The 20558-nt window shown below is 40.2% G+C and overlaps 1 protein-coding gene across 2 annotated transcripts in view; it reads left to right on the top strand.

Moving 5' to 3' along the window:
* The first annotated feature begins 797 nt into the window (after positions 1-797).
* The window catches only part of LOC125464337 (aryl hydrocarbon receptor-like), a 175771-nt gene continuing 156010 nt past the window's right edge, over positions 798-20558 (top strand). For both annotated transcript variants that reach the window (XM_048556652.2, XM_048556661.2), the window contains exons 1-2: positions 798-1222; positions 20291-20478. In XM_048556652.2, coding sequence (XP_048412609.1) covers positions 1167-1222; positions 20291-20478 — 244 coding nt within the window. In that variant the 5' untranslated portion in view covers positions 798-1166. The remainder of the gene's footprint in view (positions 1223-20290; positions 20479-20558) is intronic.

A 20558-nucleotide genomic window follows, 5' to 3' on the forward strand; every position in this document is an offset into this window, starting at 1 on the left:
CAGATGCTTGCTGTGTACAAGTGTGTTTGTCAACTTATTTTCTAATAGTAACTACACCTAAAAGGAAAACATTGGTCGTGACATGCTTTGTTACATTCTGAAGCCCGTGACCAGGCGCTACACAAGTACAAGTCGCTGTTCATTCATGAGAGTTAAACTTTTAACAAAGCGTTGGCTCCACCTATCCGTCGAACATCATTCTCACCTTCTGGACTCATGAAAATTCAATGCGATTTTTTTGCTATTCTCTCTATCAGGCGATCAGTAACTCAACATTTGGTGGAGATTTCACCGTGTTCCCGGTGCTCTCACACTCTGTCTCCCACACACAGCGGCACCTACACTAACAGGGAGGGTCCGACTGCCGGCGGCACATACACAGCCGGGCCGGACCAGGAAGAGATCGCGGCCTCGGCCTGATCCTGATCCGAACCGACCGACCAGTGCCTGGCCGGGCTGACACCGTGATCCGCGGGCAGAGCCCGCCGCACGTCGGGGGCGATCAGCACCGCGGTCGCTGCGGGCGGTACAGTGACCGAGCGAACTGCTTCAAGAAGGGAACACACCCGCAACTACCCCATCCCAGCTCCAGCCCCGGGGAACTCGGACACTGCCAGCAACAATCTCCTCTTCCCCCCACCCCACGGGGAGGTGCCTCCCTCTCCCCCCCCCCCCGGGGAGCTTTCCCCCTCGAACTCATCTTCCCCAATCCAATCCAAACTCCTGGGAGCCTTCTCCCTCCCCCCCCCCCCCCCCCCGGAGATCTTCACCCCCACTACTCATCCCATCCCCCTGGGAGCCTTACTCCCACTTCCCCCCTCTGACCTATCCCCGGGTAGTCTGACCCCCTCCATCCTTACTTCCCATCGCCTTCCCCGGGGAACCTTCTCTCTCCAACCTCCCGCCCCCCTCCTGCTCGCTCTGCTGCTCCATCGAGCGGCCGCAGCCGTCTGTGCATCCCCCGCCCCCTTGTCTGATGAGGAGGAAGTCTGTCTCTGTGTGTGTGTGTGGACAGAACAGCGCAGCACAAGAGGTCCGCACGCCTTACATGTTGTTCCTTCTTGGATTAATTTGTGTTAATCACTGTAACCTGTAACTCCTTGAAGAAGAAAAGGTTCAGCGGAGATACAGACCGAGGGGAGAAGCCTGCTGCGCCTTTGCTGAGGATGAACAGCGGCAGTATCTACGCAAGCCGTAAGAGGCGAAAGCCTGTTCAGAAAAGGTAAGATCGCTTGGAGGTCAACGTGCACTGTGACTGCAATTCCCGATGCAGTCAGTTTGCTATTGTCAGAGACTTTGAGCGCGTTACAAGTCACAAAACGGCATTGCTGGAGGAGATCGGTCTCAGGAAAGGTCTCGATTTGTCAGATTCAGTACCGGCTGAACAGTCTGAAAAGTATGGGATTTATCTTGTTAATGTCACGGTAGCTAGAAATGTTGTAAACATGTAGGTACGTTCTTCGGGAAAAAAACCCAGAAAGTTATATCAAAGCCAAATCCCAAAATTATATGAAAGTTCGTATACATAGCAGGTGATCAGTACACTCACCATGTACTATTGAAACCTAATCCGAAACCATGCTCAAAATAATAACCCATAATAGCGGCGGTATAGTAGCCACACTCTAGTGTTCTCTCTGAAATGAAAAAAAACAGAAACTTTGTTTGCCAGTATATGTACAAATTGAGTATGACTTTCAGCAACAGCAGTAGTGGAATGTTATGTGTAACTTGAGCACTGTGTAGTACACTTCAAGACAAATAGTTACAGCTTCAAACAAAAACTAATTTTATTGGGATTTCATTAGCCAGACCATTTGTGCCTCGTTTGGCCCTTTTCTTCTCGCCCTTCTGAGCAAGTACTATTAGATTGTAAAAGTATTGTAAATCGAAGATGAGTGAAATTGCAGTTCCTTTTTGTGACACATTGCAAGCCCAAATACTACTTTTGGAGGACCTTTAGTGTTTTGCAGAAGTCGGAGGAGGGGACGGGCTGAGAGTCGGGGGAGAGGAGTGGGGATGAGGTAGGGGGCTTATGTAATCTTACCTTCTTGAAAAAGAGTTATATTTGGATATGATGTCACCATTACCTTCTCCTTTGTATGTGGAGGAGGGGAACTTTCTTCGTGACATCATTGGAAGCACTTTGCAGTATATGCAACACATAGTCCTTGTTTGAGATTTTAAATGTGCATCCGTAATATAAATATCTAAAGTGCGATACATAAAGAAATAGATGAGAATTCCACCCAAATTGGGCGCTACATTTACCATTGATAATTCAACTTGATTGCTTATAATTATTTTCTGAAGGTATGATAATGCATTTGAGTACTATTTCTGTCAGCGTTAAGACCGGAGTGTTTCAATTTTGATAATGCACTTTCCTGGTTCCCATGTAAGTGCATTGGGTAAAACCTTCAAAAACAGTGGTGTTCTTTTTGTCACTTTCAAGCCACTGATTGTGCTTCTCCACGTGCTTCGCTCCATTTGTATTGCTAAAACTGAGCGGAAATGACAGATTGTACACATGGGACACCTCGGTTAAAAGCAGCTGCAGACTCTGAAAACAAAGTTAGAAAATTGACATCACTTTGCTAACAGCTAACGCTACTACAGTTTCTGTAGTGTAACCATATTTGATTAAATGGCTAAATTAACCTGCTGTTACATAATCTCTCTCTGTGGTTTAACTTTTAAAACAAACATTTTCATTAGTTTATAGGCCATGATGCACAGTATACTGCTGTGTCGTTCCGATTTTGAAATTGGCTGTCAACTTGTTGGCATATAGGGAAAGAGAGAGACCATATCCTGATATCTTTATACTTCAAGATAACATTCTAGAGAGCTTTAATTTTAATGTCTGACAGAAGCACAATTTGATAAGTATATGAAGCTCTGTTTTATCAGATTTCCATTGTATGCTTGGTTTTCCTTAAATGATGAGAAATTCTACCTTTTCAAAATTCACTTTCATTGTCTTTGTTCACCTTTCCAAATATCTAAGTTTTTGGTACACCATCTATTTTGGTCATTTATATTTGGAAAGCACCTTTGGGACATCTTTCTTCACTGACCATACAATATTGATATAAATTCTTTTAAAAATTTTTTAATGTAAATGAATTTCTCACTGTAGGTCCTCAAGTAGGTACTTTACAAGAACAAGAGAAAGTCCATATGTGTTATATCTGCTAAGCCAGTCCAGTTTGATTTATTGGAAATGTGCCACCAGTAGTAAAGGACAAAGGTTGGCAGCTGTACTGAGAAACCATTATTCGGCCCTCAGTTTAACTTATGAATCTACTATTGTTGCTGGTAATGATGTTGGAGACAATTCAAGGTACAACAATACAAGTTTTTTGAAAAGTTTTTTTTGTGACCATCGAAAGCCCAACCACATGTTGCATACATTTTTCATCTGTTGAGTGTAGATGTATGTAAAATTGAACCCATGGCTGTATCTTCCATGTGGTGTTTTAAATAGATAGAGAAAGATGGCTGGAGATGATAGTGCTGAAATTACTTCTCCAGTGTTGTATGTTTTTCCTCTTTATTAACAGCAATAGTGGATTCATATGTTAAACTGAGGGCCTTACAATAGCACAGCTGCCAACCTCTGTCCTTTACCATAGGTATTTTTCTTCCGTCTGTGGAATGTAAAATATTTTGAATTCTGGTGCTATGCCTAATTTCAAACAAAAAAGAACGTTATTTACTTTCATTGGATTAAATGGAGCTTGATAATTGAAAGTAGCTCAGTGGAAACATTTTGAAATGATTTCTTTTTAAATTCATCGCTAGCAACCGTACTGTTTTTCTGAATTTCAATGTGATTTTTAAGTAGTTTTCTGGAACGGTACTTGGGAGGAATGAGTGTGAGGGGTGCCTGACTTCAGTAAGGTACTTTTGGTGAAGAAACAAAGTACTGGTTGTATGATTTCACTTCGGCAGTCAGTTCTAGTTGCCCTGTTATCGGATAGTAAAGAATTTGACGAGATGCATCTCATTTTTGCAAGGAGTTTTGACCCGCTTCCATTATTGAAGGGGGCAAAATAATGTAGATTGTCAGTGATAACTTCATACAGATGTGGATAAGGGAAACAGGTGACTCATTATCATTGGCCTAAAGGTAAGGACGATGAGAAACTTTTGTTTAAAATATGGATTTTTATGCTCCTGAATGTAAAATTTTGCAGAACTTGGCATCCCGCAAATGCACACTATAGTTTCTGCGTAGCAGTGGAGAAAGTCTACTTTTGTTGGTTAGATGTCTTTTTAAAGGACAATGACTCCAGGTTGGTGGGCCTGTAAAACACAGACATTTAGAGCAGGGACAACACTCTTTTTTTGTACAAAAATGACCTGTATTTATGCAGCACCTTCAAATGAAGAAAACCATCCCAAGATAGAAAACAAAAAGAAAACACACTAAAAAGCAGGACGAGGCTGCTGAGTAATTTTCAAGTCAAGTGAAAGAGAAAATCTGAGGTGGTAAGATTCAGGGAAGGAGTTTCAGAAAATGTAACTGAAAGCTCTGATACCAATGATAAAATGGAAAGAAGGCAACGGACACAATAACTATGAATAATATGTGGAAGAGAACACATTTACTGTCATGTGTACTGAAATACAGCGAAAAGCTTTGTTTACAAGCAGTACAGGCAGATCATCATAAGCAATGATATACAGATTGAAAAGACTTAGACAGAGGCATACATGTTATATTGCACAGGGTGTGCACTAGACGAGATCGATCTTAGCAAGATCAGCATTATTTGAGGCTAGAGAGTCCATTCATCAGTCTAATAATGGCTGGGAAGAAGTTGTTCCTGAACCTGCTGGTGCGTGTGTTCAGGCTTCTATATCTTCTGCCTGACGAAGAGGTTGCAGGAGATCATTACAGGGGTGTGATGGGTCTTTGATGATGTTGGCAGCCTTTCTACAGCAGCAAGCTGTGTAAATGGGGTCCATGGATGCACGTGATGGTGAATGTGCAGTGCAGTGGGGAATGTGCGAGGAGGTAAGAGAAACGAAGAGCAGACCAGCAGGATTTTAAACTATTGGGTTTACATGCAGTGGATTAGGAACCAATGTGGTTCACTTGGATAAAAGTTAGCACCATTTACGCATACAAAAACAGAAGTTGCTGGACAAGCTGATTTACAGCAACCACAGTTGTTATGGTTTTTATTTACCATTTATGCATAATTGTATTTAATCAAGTTGAAATTTACTGTGGGGTTGGTCCAAGATTGATTCACATGATTAATGCTGGAGACATTCAGGCTAGAAGTGGTGGAAAGCTGAATACATGTTTCACCAAGTGTGAGAGAGTTTAGAGGTGGGGGTAAGTGGTTTCAGTGCAGAAAAGAATGTGGAGAAAAGAAAGGAACCATTACAGAAGCTGAAAGAAATGAGTGTTTCAATTGCGTTCAATTGAAAAAAATCTTGACTTAAGACCTCGGAAGCTAAGGAGAGTGATGGAGAAATTAGATTGGTGATTGCCAGCATATCTATGGTAGCCAGACCTGTCACTGACAGGTAGTAAGTATGTATATTAGGAAGAAAAGGGGCCATGGATATTTCCTCGGGAAGCCCAGAGCTGATGATAGGGAAGGAGGAATGAAAACTTGTTGGGGCAGGCAGTGGCAATGTTTGGAAGAAATGCATATGGAACTACCAAGGTCCCATTTCGAGCTGGAAGATAAGAAAAGAAGATATGGAAAGGTTATGGAGAGAAAAAAATGCTTTGATTTAGTTGCAGTGTTTGGATGGGAACAGGGAATTAGCTTGACGTCTGTGTTCTGAGGTGGATGTAAAGATGGCTTTAAAGGAGAATAATGGTTCTGCATTGACCTGACTAATTATTTCTTAGTCAACGTTCAGCAACAGGTTATCTTGAGATTTACCCAGGATTGTATATGAAATTAAATTGTCTTCTGCTTTCTTAAATTACAATGGTCGCTGTCTTTTGAAACTTGCTTCATTCCTTACAAAGCATGTGCTTTGATGTGTCAGTGATAATGGGAACTGCAGATGCTGGAGAATCCAAGATAATGAAATGTGAGGCTGGATGAATGCAGCAGGCCAAGCAGCATCTCAGGAGCACAAAAGCTGACGTTTCGTGCCTAGACCCTTCATCAGAGATGGGGATGGGGTGAGGGTTCTTGAATAAATAGGGAGAGAGGGGGAGGCGGACCGAAGATGGAGAGAAAAGAAGATAGGTGGAGAGGAGAGTATAGGTGGGGAGGTAGGGAGGGGATAGATCACTCCAGGGAAGACGGACAGGTCAAGGAGGTGGGATGAGGTTAGTAGGTAGGAGATGGAGGTGCGGCTTGGGGTGGGAGGAAGGGATGGGTGAGAGGAAGAACAGGTTAGGGAGGCAGAGACAGGTTGGACTGGTTTTGGGATGAGGTGGGTGGAGGGGAAAAGCTGGGATGGTTGTGTGGCGCAGTGGGGGGAGGGGACGAACTGGGCTGGTTTTGGGATGCGGTGGGGGAAGGGGAGATTTTGAAGCTTGTGAAGTCCACATTGATACCATTGGGCTGCAGGGTTCCCAAGCGGAATATGAGTTGCTGTTCCTGCAACTGCAATGGGAGAGAGATTCCCTGACGTTGGTCCGGAGGGAGGAGGGTAACTTCTTCAGGTTAGGCATCCCTGGAAGAGGCTTCGCAGTGAGGTTAATGCTTTGATGTGTCATTGACTTGTTATGTATAAATCTTTCTTTTTTTCTTTCTAAATGTCGTTAAACTTGGGAGTTTGACGGAGACAGTCATGGAAACAGTAGCTGTAGACAATTTGGGACCTTTTGAAGAAGAGATTGATGAATTAAGGATAGGGTTCGTTAGGAGAGAGATGATGGCCATTTTGAAAAGGGAAGAGATGATACTTTGTAAAGTGTTTCCTTAACATTATCTTCAATAGTGTGCGTTCTGTTAACATGGTAAATGAGCCTGACACTTTACAGAAGCATTATCAGACATGATTCGATCTTGGATGACCAGAACTAGATTATAAAATGTCTCTGAAAGGAGGTCGTGAGATGATGTTTTAGATCATAATAAGTGATCATAATAAGTGAAGACATGACTGCATAAGGTCAGGCAAGTGGATTTGGTGATTCATACTGGACAAGAATTGGAAGAATACAGAGTTGTAGTGCTAGCAGAGAAAATTGTAGAGTGGGATAGGCTGAGGCCGTGAAATTCTTTGAACACTAGGCTAATAAATTTTAAGTGTGCATGGGGTTGATGGGTGGATGAGACTAGGATATGGGCAAGTATGTAATATTTTTATCCATAACGAGATAATGGATTATAAAAGCTTTGCTGGTAAGACAACAAATATTTCAGAATACGCTGAAGGGAGCATGACTTTTATACTAACAGGGCTGATGAACATGATGAATGGGAAGGAGCTGTAGGAAACTTAAACAGTAAGAATGACTGGAGTTAACTGGGAGTGGAGGAATGAAAAAGTTGTTGTGGCTGTAGTTAACACGCAAGGCAGTACCATGAGAGGAGCATAACAAGGCTATGGGATTATCAGGAGAGATTTAATTAAACTGGGCTGAAAGCTGGAGAGAAGTTCATCTTCACTGATATGTTATTTGCAACCCCCAAGAATGTTTTTAATTGTATGATCTCCTTAGAAGATTCTAGGTTTCAACTAAAGTTATATTCCTGTGGTTGGGTAATATTTTATTAACAAGTTCAAGCTATAACCTTTTTAAGACAAGTATAATCCTACTAAGAAACAAAAACCAGAAGTTGCTGGAAAATCTCAGCAGGTCTGGCAACATCTGTGAAGAGAAATCAGAGTTAATGTTTCGGGGTCCGGTGATCCTTGCTCAGAACAATGTTCTGAGCTTTTCCAGCAACTCTTGTTTTTGTTTCTGATTTACAGCATTTACAGTTCTTTAGATTTTTATAATCCTACTGGGATCTGGAGTCAGGTATGCAAGTTTGTTCATTCTTTATTTGCCAACAAAGTGCAGCTATATAAACAAAAACAGCTTTTGAAAAATTCTGTTTTTCTGTGTGTGTTCTGTTTCTTTCACTTCAGCTTGTCATATGTTTGGCATTTCTGCACTGACACCTTTCTTTCACTTCAGGCTGAAATTAGAATCCGAATAAATTGAAATCAGTTTCCAATTATTTATTATCTGATCCCAACAGAGAGATTTCCAGTTAGAAAACTATGCATTCAGTTTTGAATTTATGACTTGCTTCTGCCACAAAGTTAAATATTTGACTTTGCTATTTATTTGACTTTTCACAAGGTAATTGTGATCTGCTGAAAGGGGTTTGTGATTGCCTCAAAACTAAAGCACAAGTACAACAATAAATCAAAAAAGCTTACTGAATTTTAGCTTTTGTCTCAATGAGATTGGATGATAAAGTAAGGAAGTTTTGTTGCAGTTTGAGTTGTTTCTCGATTTTTCGAGTTTCCAGTTTTCAGCAACATGACCCATGAAACAAGTATTGGCAATGGAGGGGTACCACACAGATTTAGCAAAATGCTGTCAAGACTTAAGGGGTTAAATCAAAAACATGTTGCATAAACTTGCTTTCTATTTACTTGTGCTAGAAAGTTGCAAGCTAATCCAAACAGTGTTTAAAATGATAATAAAGTGTGTTGTTGTTTGTTATCTCGGATTCTCCAGCATCTGCAGTTCCCATTACCTCTGAAATAGTGTTTAAAATGATATTCATTACAATAGTTGCAGAGAAACAATTTCCCCACTTGAGAGGTCCAAAAACTAGAGCAGGCAAATCTTAAAATTAGAGCTAGGCTGAAGTGAAGATTGATAGATTTTTGTCAGGTAAAAGCTTTCAGGCGTATTGAACAATGTTGGGTAATTGGAGTTTAAGTACAAATCAATCGTGATCAAATGGAATATAGCACAAGCTTGAGGTCTGAATGGCCAATTCCTATGCTCGCAAGGTGACTAAGCAGTGTGATGAATTTGATGAATATCCTTAAGTACAACTAACATATTAGCATCTCCTAACTTTTTCAGATCATTACTTTCCATTTTTCAGGGCTGTTTTAAAATCACGCATTCGTATGTGCTAACCACCTGGGCAAATAAAAGTCATCAGGACCTTCTGGATAGTTAATGGTTTTTGAGGCCTCCATGCACTAAGCCATTCTGGTTTGATTTTATGATTCTTAACCAAATGTCTGTCCCGGGAAATTTTGCTAGATTTTGCTAAATGGCATAATGTGAGGTTACGGCAGTGCAGTAGCACTGAGGATGTTAATACCTATCTTCTGCATTGTAATTGCAGGTGTAATAAAGCATAGGCTCCATACAGATAGAAAGTCTCTTTGCATTCCTCTGAAAGTGTGCTTTCAGAGGACCTCAAGCAGCATCTGCTCTTTTATATAAGTGTTATGCTTTTAACAAAGAAAATACTTGGATTTATATAGCTCATTTCATGTTTATCCAGTATTTCAAAATGCCTTACAGTCCGAATGAATTATTTTCTGAATTGTTGTCACATTAGTTAAGGTGCTGAAGACCACTTAAAGGTACTACTGACCCTATTACCTGAGGTAGAACTTACTCACAGGGTATAGTGGTTAAATGATGGCTTATCCATGTACTAATATTGGTCTAGTAATAGCCTTTAGTCACATAACAAATATATAAATTTGAATAAGAGGAAAGAATATGGTCCATTGCCTTTATAAACTGAAGTATACACTTGTTGGTGAATAATGAGGGATGAAAAATTTATTGTTTGTTTCAAGCTGAGTTCGTGTGAACAAGGCCCTTCAATCTGATTGATTCCATTTTCCCAAAGCCCACAATTTAATGATGTACAAAATACCAAATAAACAAAACTATTTGACTGTTTCATTCATAACAGCTGGTAGGTTTTACATGTGTCCATTTTAAAAGTGAATTCCCCTTCTTTTTGTCCTGCTTGAGATTTAAGATTTTTTTGTATTATATTGACACTGAATCTTTTGAGAGTCCAGGATGAGAGATTTTCCAATCCACAAATGAGAGTTTAGCAAATGGGTCAATTGTTCAACCATATCCTGTGTGATGTTAAACCAATTCTTGATTGGCAGCTATCATTAAAATATTATGTGTTAAATCGTTTTTGTAGGGGTAGTTATAAGCATTGGTTTTGCAGTGTGCTCACTTGTCCTGTAGATACCTCTGTTCTCCCAAAATTTGAGATTGCTTGGTAACGTAGATTCTCCTGTTTGGATCGTCGGGGCTGTTTCACTTTTCACCATGTAGTGGGGTACAGGCTCTGAATTTCAATATCAGGATATCTTCATATTTGAGTTAGGGCATTCTCTGGTTCCCATGCTCTTCTAGCTGCACAGTGCCTCTTGGAATGCAGGCCTGGTCCATATGACCCAGTGAAGCTGAGTTGAGAGTTGGATACTTTGGATTCAGGTATGTTTCGCCTTGCCTTGGTGTAAGGAATTTTGCCTTGCTAATGATGTTGAGGATAGCATGATGCAATAGAGGTAGGATGCGTCTAGCAGTATTGTGATGACAGTAAATTGTCCATGTCCCACAGCACTGAAAATGCAATGTGAGAACCACTGCCTCATAGACTATAATCTTACTTTTGAGACAAACTGCTTGCTCCCTCCAAAGCCTGTGGGTGTATGCTCAATACTGAGCTTGCTTTGGCAAATGGTCTGACTTTGGAGAAGATAAACTCAAACGAGCATACCTATGACCTGAGATGAGGGGTGAATTAAAAACAGAGTTGCTGCAAGTGCTCAGCAGGCCTGGCAGCAAGTGTGAAGGAGAAAACAGATTTAACGTTTCGGGTCCGGTGACCCAAGGACCCTGTTCTGAGGAAGGGCCACTGGACCTGAAACGTTAAGTCTGTTTTCTCCTTCACAGATGCTGCCAAACGTGCTGAGTTTTTCCACCAACTTTGTTTTTGCTCCTGCTTTACAGCGTCCGCAGTTCTTTTTTTTTTATGAGGGGTGAATTGTTGTTTATGACTTGGATAAGGGCAGATTCGTATTTTCAGACTTGCTGAAAAGCCATAACTTTGAGGTTTGGACAAAGTGGTTGGCAAGCAGCTGGATGTCCTCCAGATTATGTCCTGTTAGAGCACAGATGGCTATAACAAGAGTCCACTTAGTAGATGGCTTGGGATTTTTATGCAAGTTTTGAGCCTGCGCTGATCAAAGAAGTTGCTGTTTATCCTGAACTGAATATATACTCTCGTATGGAGATCATTGAGTATGTACAGTGGTATAGCTGGAAAGCAGATGGTGAACTGTGCTGGTACCATTTTGCAGCCTTGGTGCTATTGGTGACAGAAAAACTGTCAAAAGATATACTAGTCTTTATCACATAGGCCAAATATGCCGTCATGAAATGACCACATGACCAAAATTACCATTTTCAGGGTGACAATACTTGCACAGGACTTCAGGGTTTATTGTGTCAAAGATATTGGACATGCCAATGAACACCAGGTGAAGGACCTTTTTCTGTATAAGGAATTAATCTTCAATTTGAACCACAAAGGTCATGAGGGCCATGCCTTATTCAGCAGAAAAGGCCATAGTGTGAAGCTGACTGCAACTGGTTTTTAAGATGAATAGCAGTCTTCTTGATAACCCAGACAAGACTTTTCTCCCATTTTGGGCAATGTGAAACACCAAAATAATTGTCACACTTGATCTCGTTTCTTCTCCATTTGTGAGTTATGGAAAATGATGCTCTGGTTCCAAATTACGCAAAAGATGCCAATGAGTTTCCAAATAATGTGAGCACCTCTGGAGACATATAGCAACATCTCTCGAGGCTTGACAGTGGGCTGAGGAGTATGAGACAGAGTAAATTGGGTCCGTGCTCTAGGGTTTATGGATGTTGTGGAAATATTCAAGATTATGAATGGCCTTGGCAGAGTAGGTATTGAGATTATTTCCCTTGGCTAGAAAATCTAAAAAAGGTAACATAGTTTCAAGGTAAGGTGCTGATCATTTAGGACCAAGTTGTGGAGAAGCTACTTCATTTAGAGTTGCCAATATTTGGAATTCTTTACCACAAAACGTTGTGGATACTTATTATTTAAGGCTAAGATAGATTTTAGATATCTCGGAATCAAGACATGTAGAGATATGAAGGTGGAGTTGATGCCCAAGATCTGCGATGATTGTCATGAATGGTAGAACAGCCTTGATGTGCTGTATGCTACTCCTATTTCTTCTGCTCTTGTGTTATAATGCATTAGAATACACAAATAGAGACTTGTTCATAGGTGGTTACTTCAATTGCTATGGTAACTTTAAGATGAGTTGAGGGAAATCTTGTCCAAATGCTGTAGAAATGATTTACAGGTATTGTTATACACTGGATTTATGGTTTGAGAGATTAATTAAAAGTGCAGTGCTTGATAACAGAGACTTTTCTGCCTCTGTTAGGAGCTAATTGTTACGCTCTGAGAGGATTCATCCCGCAGCATTGGTTTTAGGCCTCAAGATGGACCAGAGACCTTTATGAACGGTCATCCAGTCACACTTTTTGCCAGCTTTCTGAAGCTTTTATCCTTGCCCTCCTGTCATCAGTTCTTCATCTTTCACTTGATTTGGCCCGCAGCATACATTTTACTTGCTGGCATCTCGATTTTGGGTTTAATGATTTGTCAGATATGTAGGATCCATGAGCGTTGTGGGTATCATCTATTTTCTCAATAATATCTTGGTCCTTTCTGGCGAACAATTTTACAAATCCAAGGACCACTGATACCATTTCTTTCAAGATTTTTCAATGTCTGTTTCATCTTCTGGGATACTAGCAAGGTCCACAACTACTTTATTTGTTTGTTCTTGTCACTTAGCTGGATCTTTTAGACTAATTTCATCAAGCTTTCCATTTGGTTGTTCCTATAATGTAGCACTTTATATGTAATCTTCAAGGCTACAATATTTCCTGATGATCTGATTTGCTGATCGCTATGCAGCACCTTACGTACAGTGCATGCCCTTGAGCTGTCTTTGTCAGGGAGTAATATGCTCAAACATGTGCCAGTATAATGAAGTGTGAGGCTGGATGAACACAGCAGTCCCAGCGCATCTCAGCAGCACAAAAGCTGACGTTTCGGGCCTAGACCCTTCATCTGTTGAAGGGTCTAGGCCTGAAACGTCAGCTTTTGTGCTCCTGAGATGCTGCTTGGCCTGCTGTGTTCATCCAGCCTCACATTTTATTATCTTGGATTCTCCAGCATCTCCAGTTCCCATTATCACTGAAACATGTGCCAGTGTTTAGTTATGGGGTGCACCTATGTTTTATGGTAAGATCAAAGTCACAGTCCGTGGAGAATAAAAGCCAGCTGATGTGGTTCATTCTACCAATGTCACGTGTCCTGGTGATTTTCTCCAGTTATTAAAGTCTTTATCAACATGGGTTTTGATCTCATCAAGGATGATTAGTTTGCCCTGATATGTTACTGCTCTGATTCAACTGAGGTCTTTGTAGAATGCTTCACTGACTTCCTTGTTGTCATTAGTGCGTAGGCAGTACTCAGTGTTGCATGCTAATTTCACGCAAGGCTTGTTTGAGGTTCAAAGAATAGGTTGTTGATATTTTTCAGAAGTGACATCAATCTGAAGTGACGTGCAAATTTAATATCTTTCAAGAATGGTTCTTCAATTTGTCATCTCCATGTTATGATTATGTAATGTTAGAACACTTCTAAACAATTTGTGGACCAATATTATCTGGTGGTTAACTCCCCTTCCGAGTTTTTACTTTTCTTTTTGACTTCAATGCCTGGGGAGCTGGTCGACATAGAAAGGAGACGTTGTGATTAGAGTTTTTTTTCTTGCTATTCTCCAGGCTTGGGAGAGCAGCATTGTATCGAAAGTATTTGTTCTGTTGCACCAAACTGCATATCTGCTTTGATCAGTGGTGAACATCAACCACACTGAGGCTGCGTGAATGTAGGATAATGTTGGAAAACTGCTTGTAGTATCATCTACCTGTTCCCATCACCACAGGGGCTGGTAGTCCAAGTATGTTGGTTAATGTTTTCTGGGCAACCTGTATCCGTATATGGTTAAGCGGATATGGTTTGTGCAGAACCGATTCTGCATTCTTGTTCAAGTCAGCTAACCAACTTGGTGCAATGTGGATAGGAGTTCAACTAGGAGAAGCTCTTTGAGACTTTGACAATATGGGACCCTTTATGAATGAAAAATGCTTTGCCTCTGCTAACGGTCTTGGTCCTTTCGTTGAGTCAGAATGTTTTGACGTCATTGAAAAAGAAGCCTAATATTTGAGACCTCCATGATTTGTATTAGGGAATAAGATACTTTTGCTTACTAGATTTGAGAAACAAAGTTTGTTCTCCTTGGATAACCGAAGGCTGAAAGGGGATTTGAGTGAAGTGCTTAAAGTCCAAAAGAAAAAAAAATCAAATAAACAGAAACACTATTCCCATTGGTGGAAGATGTGCTACAAGGTCATATGTTTGACTCCAATATACAACTAAAACACTGCATATTATCATAGGAAGTGATGCAGTGAAACATGGTCTTGCTGTCTTGCAGCCTTGTGGCTGGATGATTCTTAAATGTTTTCCTGGCCTTAACAGACTTAGCAGCTCAATGAGAGAAGTATATTACAGCAGAGTCAAAATGAGAACACAGATTCTAGACGATAGCTTAAAAGAGCTAAGGTGACCTGAAAAAAAACAGTAGTACCATCTAATGTGGTGCCTTTTAAAAAGTGGTGGAGACAGATTCAAACCTGGCATTTAAATATGGAATTGCATCTATCTTTAAAGGAGAGACTAATTGAAGGGTTCAGAGGCAGTTGGTGAAATGAAACTAGTGAAATTGCTTTTCCATAAACCTAGCTCTTCAAAGGGTCCTTCTGGTCTGTATGCTATTAGTGATTGGATCCAGCAAAAGTTGAACTAAATAAATCAGTGGCATTGCTTGGATGAAAGAAAAAGCAGTTGCTAAATGCTGGAGCCAGATTTGCGACTGTTTTCCCACAGCATTTTCTTTACTCAATAATATTGAAAATCTAACCTCAAATAGAGTCCTAGAGGTGTGCAGCACAGAAAAAGATTCTTCAGCCCATCAAGTCTGCACCAGGCAAAAACAGGCACTTAACTATTCTTACCCACTTTTCCAGCATTTGGCCTTATATACTTGGCATCATAAGCGCACATCTACAGTTTCTACCTTTATCACCCTTACAAACAGTGAGTTCCAGAATCCCACCATCTTGTGGGTGAAAGAAATTTCTTCACATCCCCTCTGACCTTCCTTTCCTTACCTTTTCAATCTATGCCCTCGGCCGTTGAACCCTGCAACAAGGGCAAAAGTCTCTGCCTGTCCACCTTATTTTTGCAGCCCCCCCCCCGCCAACATTTATACATCTCAATCACATGCCCCTTTAGCCTCCTCTGCTGTAAAGAAAAAGGATCAAATTTATTCAATTTCTCTTTATAACTAAAACTCTTCATCCCGGGCAACATCCTGGTAGATTTCTTCTGTCCTCTCTTCAGTGCAATCACATCCCTTGTAGAATTCTAGATAACTGCACACAGCACTCTAGCTGTGGCTTAACCAACGTTTTATACAGTCCAGCACATGCTGTTTGCTCTTTAACTCTCTGCCTCGGCTAATGAAACCAACCATCCCATATGCTGCCTTGACTACTTTATCATCCTGTCCAGTTGTCTTAAGGGACCAGTGGACATGATCACCAAGGTCCCTGCCATCCTCGATCCTTCTCTGGGTCCTGCCGTTCATTGTACATTCTCTTGCCTTGTCTGCCCTGCCCAAATGCATCACCTCACACTTATCAGAATTGAACTTCATTTGCCTCTAATTGGCCCAGCTGACCAGCCCATCTGATTTATCCTGTTTTTTTAGGCTTTCGTTACTGTTTACAACACAACAATTTTTGTGTAATCTGTGAACTCGCTGATCAACCTGCCTGCATTAAGGTATAAATTGTTTGTATATACCACAGACAAGGAGGGCCCCCAAAACTGATCCCTGCAAGACCTCATAGGATGTAGGCTTGCAGTAATAAAAACACCTCTCTGATCATCACACTCTGCTTCCTGCCACTCAGCCAAATCAGGATCCAATTTGCCACTTGGATTCCATGGGCTTTTATGTTTGCAATCTGTCTCCCATGCAGGACCTTACCAGGAGAATTGTTCAAGTCTGAGTAGACAATGTCAAATGTTACATTCTGTTTACATTTTCTAAAAAAAAATTGGATTGGCATCTTGCCAACAAATTATTACTTTCTGCATTACAAGAGCAGATGTGTTATAGCCTGTGAAGTCCTGTATAATCTAATTCTTACGCCTAAGACTCTGGGAGATCCACTGGTGTTTGTACCAAAATTTTATTCCCTCAAAGGGAATGGATCCAGTTTTGGTTTGAACTCTCACTTCTTCGTTCTTTTCCAGTAGTTCAGTTCATACTTATGTAATACATTGCAATGCTTATGGATTGAGTTGTCAACTGGAGTGCTGTTTGTGTTTCAAAATTTTAATTATGCACGTCACAATTTCCTCCCACATTCAGAATGCAAAAACCATTTAGCTAGTTTCTGTTGAAATTATGTTTGTTTTCCCAAACTATCAGTGCTTGCTTTGTGTTTTCAATACTCATGCTATAGACCATCATATCTACACTTTATGAATAAATGTCAAAATTTTATTTCTGTAAACTCCAGCTTGTTGCATTTTCAGTGGGAAGCTTCAATTTAAATAAGGAAAAATGCATTCATTTTCAAATTTCCATGTATATTTGTGTGCCTCCCCTATCATCTCTGCCTTGTTTAATTGACTTTTCTTTTTTCATAAAAGTATCTTGCAAGGAAAGATGGCCAGTGGGATGCTGACGTTAGTAGTGTGAGAGAAGACTGGGACACTAGAAATTGTATATTTTTAAAGTATCATATTAATCTGTTGATAACCATAAAAGAAAGCTTGCCAGTTAACAGTTTTAAGTATTGGATACAAACAAGGGAGCTAACATGAGCTCTGATCAGACTCATTAAGTGAGCATAGCGCCATGTGGTGGAGTGATAATGTCCCTAACTCTAGACTAAAAAGTCTCAATTCAAGTCTCACCTGCCCCAGAAATGTGTCAACAAAGTAGTCAAACAGATTGGTTACAATAACAATGAGTATTGCCAGTAGATTGGTTGGTAACTACAGATGCTAGACTGGGACACAGGAATGTCTGCCTGAAAGTAGGATAGTATTAAATAGCGAGTGGATGAACAGCTTAAAAACCTGGAGGAAAGAATTGGCGCGTAGTTCATGAGGAGAGAAGGCGGGGAAGAATGATCTAACTTGGTTGGGAGATGAGCAGGTGTATGTAAAATAATGAAGCTAGTTTTAAGTAAAATTTAACCTGACATCATTAGGTAGCCCAAGGAATAAAATAAAACTTTGGAGTACTATCTGTAGAAATGGACTCAGGAGATGGTCGTTTCAACAGCAGCAACGCTCTGTGAGGATTGAAAACCAAATCCTGTACCAGTAGCTGCTATGCAGTTAAATGTTAAGCAGGCATGGAAAAATGAAGTGGTAAATTTGTTTAACTGCTAATGCAAGCCAAATTTTTTAATTATTATTATTATGGATTAACATGTGTTAATGCAGCTTGAAAAATCTTTTTATTAATAATTCAAAGATGGAAATGAGGAAATGGCGGATTAAAATACACTTCTATTTGCTGACTCCTATTTTTCTAATTTGGTCAATGCTAAAAAATACTTGAGAACTTTCACAGCACATTCAGCAACAAATAAAATTTGATCTGTTTACTATAATCATCATGAGTGTTTGAAGTTCTATCCCACACAGAGAAAATGTTGGGTGAGATCAGTAAGGTAGGCTTAGAGGTGGTTTGGGGGTCATTGGAATGTGATTTATTTCATGTTCACATTGAAAGTGCATTCAGATTGCCTGTGACATTTTGAATCGGTGATATTGGTGCTAATTTATTTTACTGTTTGGCAGTTTCATATTGGCAAATTGAAGTTAGAATTCTGATTCATTTCTGACCTTCTCGCCACTCTAAACCAGGTTAACAGAAAAGATTAACCCCAAATTAACCATTGTATTAAACAGGGGCTATAAGGGAAAATTATAATTTAGTTTTACCCCCCAAAAATCTCCTCTACATTCTCATGCTCAAATCTTTCTGAAACAAATGGGTAAGGTTGTTGGACTCTGAAGTTGGCTGCTAACATATAGCTAGCACCAGATGAAGCATCTAGAATATCCACAGGTCAAAGCAAACTGGTGCCTTAACACCTCTTTAACTCATGGAAACTTGGCTTGCTATCTATTGTGACAATAAGCATCCTAGAGATACCAAAACTCCCATGAAGACCATGATACAAAAGAATTACAAATTACTCAAATAAAAATGAAGTGCTGTGCTGTGGATACTGGAGATGTAACATAAGAACAAAAAGTACTGGAGAAACTCAGCAGGCCTGATCGCATCCGTGGAGAAAGAAGCAAAGTTCTTGTTTCAAGTCTGATGTGATTCTTCTTCGTTGTCCTTGAAAATGTGAACTCTTTTTCTCTTTCCACAGATATAGCCAGACTTGTCGCATTTCTCCAACACTTAGTTTTAAGGTTTTAGATTACTGCTTTTTGGTACCAAGATGGGAATGACCAGTGAGATGGACCATCGGCATCTCTCTTCACCTCAAAATGTTGATATCCAAGAGGGAAATCAAAGTACCTTGTACTGTGAATGACTTAGTAGATTCCACTCTGTCATCTGACTGGAACATGCACTTGCACTTGCTGAATTGTTGAAGAATACAGTTTAGACTGTTGACATTCCTGGCTGTATTATCATCACAAGAAAAGCAGCTCCAGGCCCTTACCTCTCATCCCCAGAAAGACACCACTTGGAATACTGAGAGCAGATCAGGAAACTTGGGAAGGATATATTGGTCTTGGAAGTGAGTACAAGAGGCTCACAAGAACAACACCTGGAATTAAGGGGTTAAGTTATAAGAAGATACTTTACACATTAGGCACTTTTTCTGCAGAATTTAGAAGGTTAGGGGTGATCTGATTGAAGTCTTCAAGACATTAACAGGAAAAGACAGGGTAGATATAGATAAACTGCTCTCACTGGTTGGAGATTCTAGAACGAGGGGGGCATAGTCTGAGAATTAGGGCCATACCATCCAAAACAGAAGTAAGGATGCACTTCTGCACATAAGGGGTGGTCAATGTATAGAACTCTCTTCCACAAATGGCAATTGATGTTAGATCAGTTGTTAACTTTTAATCTGAGATAGATAAATTTTTATCAAACAAAGAGAGTAAGGAATATGGGCTAAAGTCAAATGTATGGAGCTTGGACACAGATCAATCATGATCTCAGTGAATGGCAGAACAGGCTGAAGGGGCTGAATGGCCTGCTACTGTTCCTATGTTCCCTGAATCTCAGATTTCAACTGCCAAGCAACCAATTCTCCAATACGAGAAATACTGCTACACTTTTGATAGCGGTGACTTTACATTCCAGCTCCCAGGAAATGTAGCAGCCAATGTACAGATTCCCAGTTGGATATTGACTCACTGAACTTGAATTCATGTAAACTAATACCAACATCTTAGATTTTCGTTTAGAAATTTATAAGTTGTAACTTCCTTCCCTTTTATATTCCTACTTTGTACTTGTGTTTGTGCATGTGTATGAATGAAGTAGTAAAGAAATCCAATGTATACAAATATGTTGTTAAATAAATCCAGCCTGTGGTTTTAATCTTGAGGGATTTTGCACAGGGTTTATTTCTAAGATTGAAACTCAGCTAAGAGGGGGAAGCAATCATAATTTAAATTCATCCATGTTCTGTTTTTGTCTGTGATACCATAATGAAATTTACAATGCAAACTTTATCACTTTATTCCTCTTCTTTCTATTTCCATAATCCTTTTACAGGAAGTTATTGCTCATTCATTTATGCAATAGGCAAGGAAATATAAATCATCATTATTTTCCCTCACTTTGAGGGTAATAATGAATTACCATTCTTTTGCAGCTGGAATGCGTTGTGAATAAGAAGTGTATATGTGTCTTAAAATCGTCACTTTTATAGGTGGATTCTAATTACTTGAGATTTGCCAACCTCACTTGAAGAGATACGTGGCACTTTGTTTGACAATTTGGGACAATTTAAAATGCATTGTGATGTCTCTAATTTCATGACTGAAAAGCTAAAAGATCGCATTGTTAACACAAATGTGTTTCTGGTTTTGCTTTCAAGTGTAAAAACCCCAGTCACTGAAGGCACAAAGTCGAACCCATCCAAGAGACATCGGGACAGATTGAATGCAGAGCTCGAGCGCCTCGCCAACCTCCTGCCCTTCCCACAGGATGTTGTAGCCAAATTGGACAAGCTTTCTGTTCTCCGCCTCAGTGTCAGTTATCTCAGAGCTAAAAGCTTCTTTAATGGTAAGACCACCCTATGAAATATGTTTTATATTCAAGCTGTTAGCCAAAAGTAAAGAACTCTTGTGAATAACAGGATACAA

Source organism: Stegostoma tigrinum, chromosome 2 (assembly GCF_030684315.1).
Source record: "Stegostoma tigrinum isolate sSteTig4 chromosome 2, sSteTig4.hap1, whole genome shotgun sequence".
NCBI classification, from domain to species: Eukaryota; Metazoa; Chordata; class Chondrichthyes; order Orectolobiformes; family Stegostomatidae; genus Stegostoma; species Stegostoma tigrinum.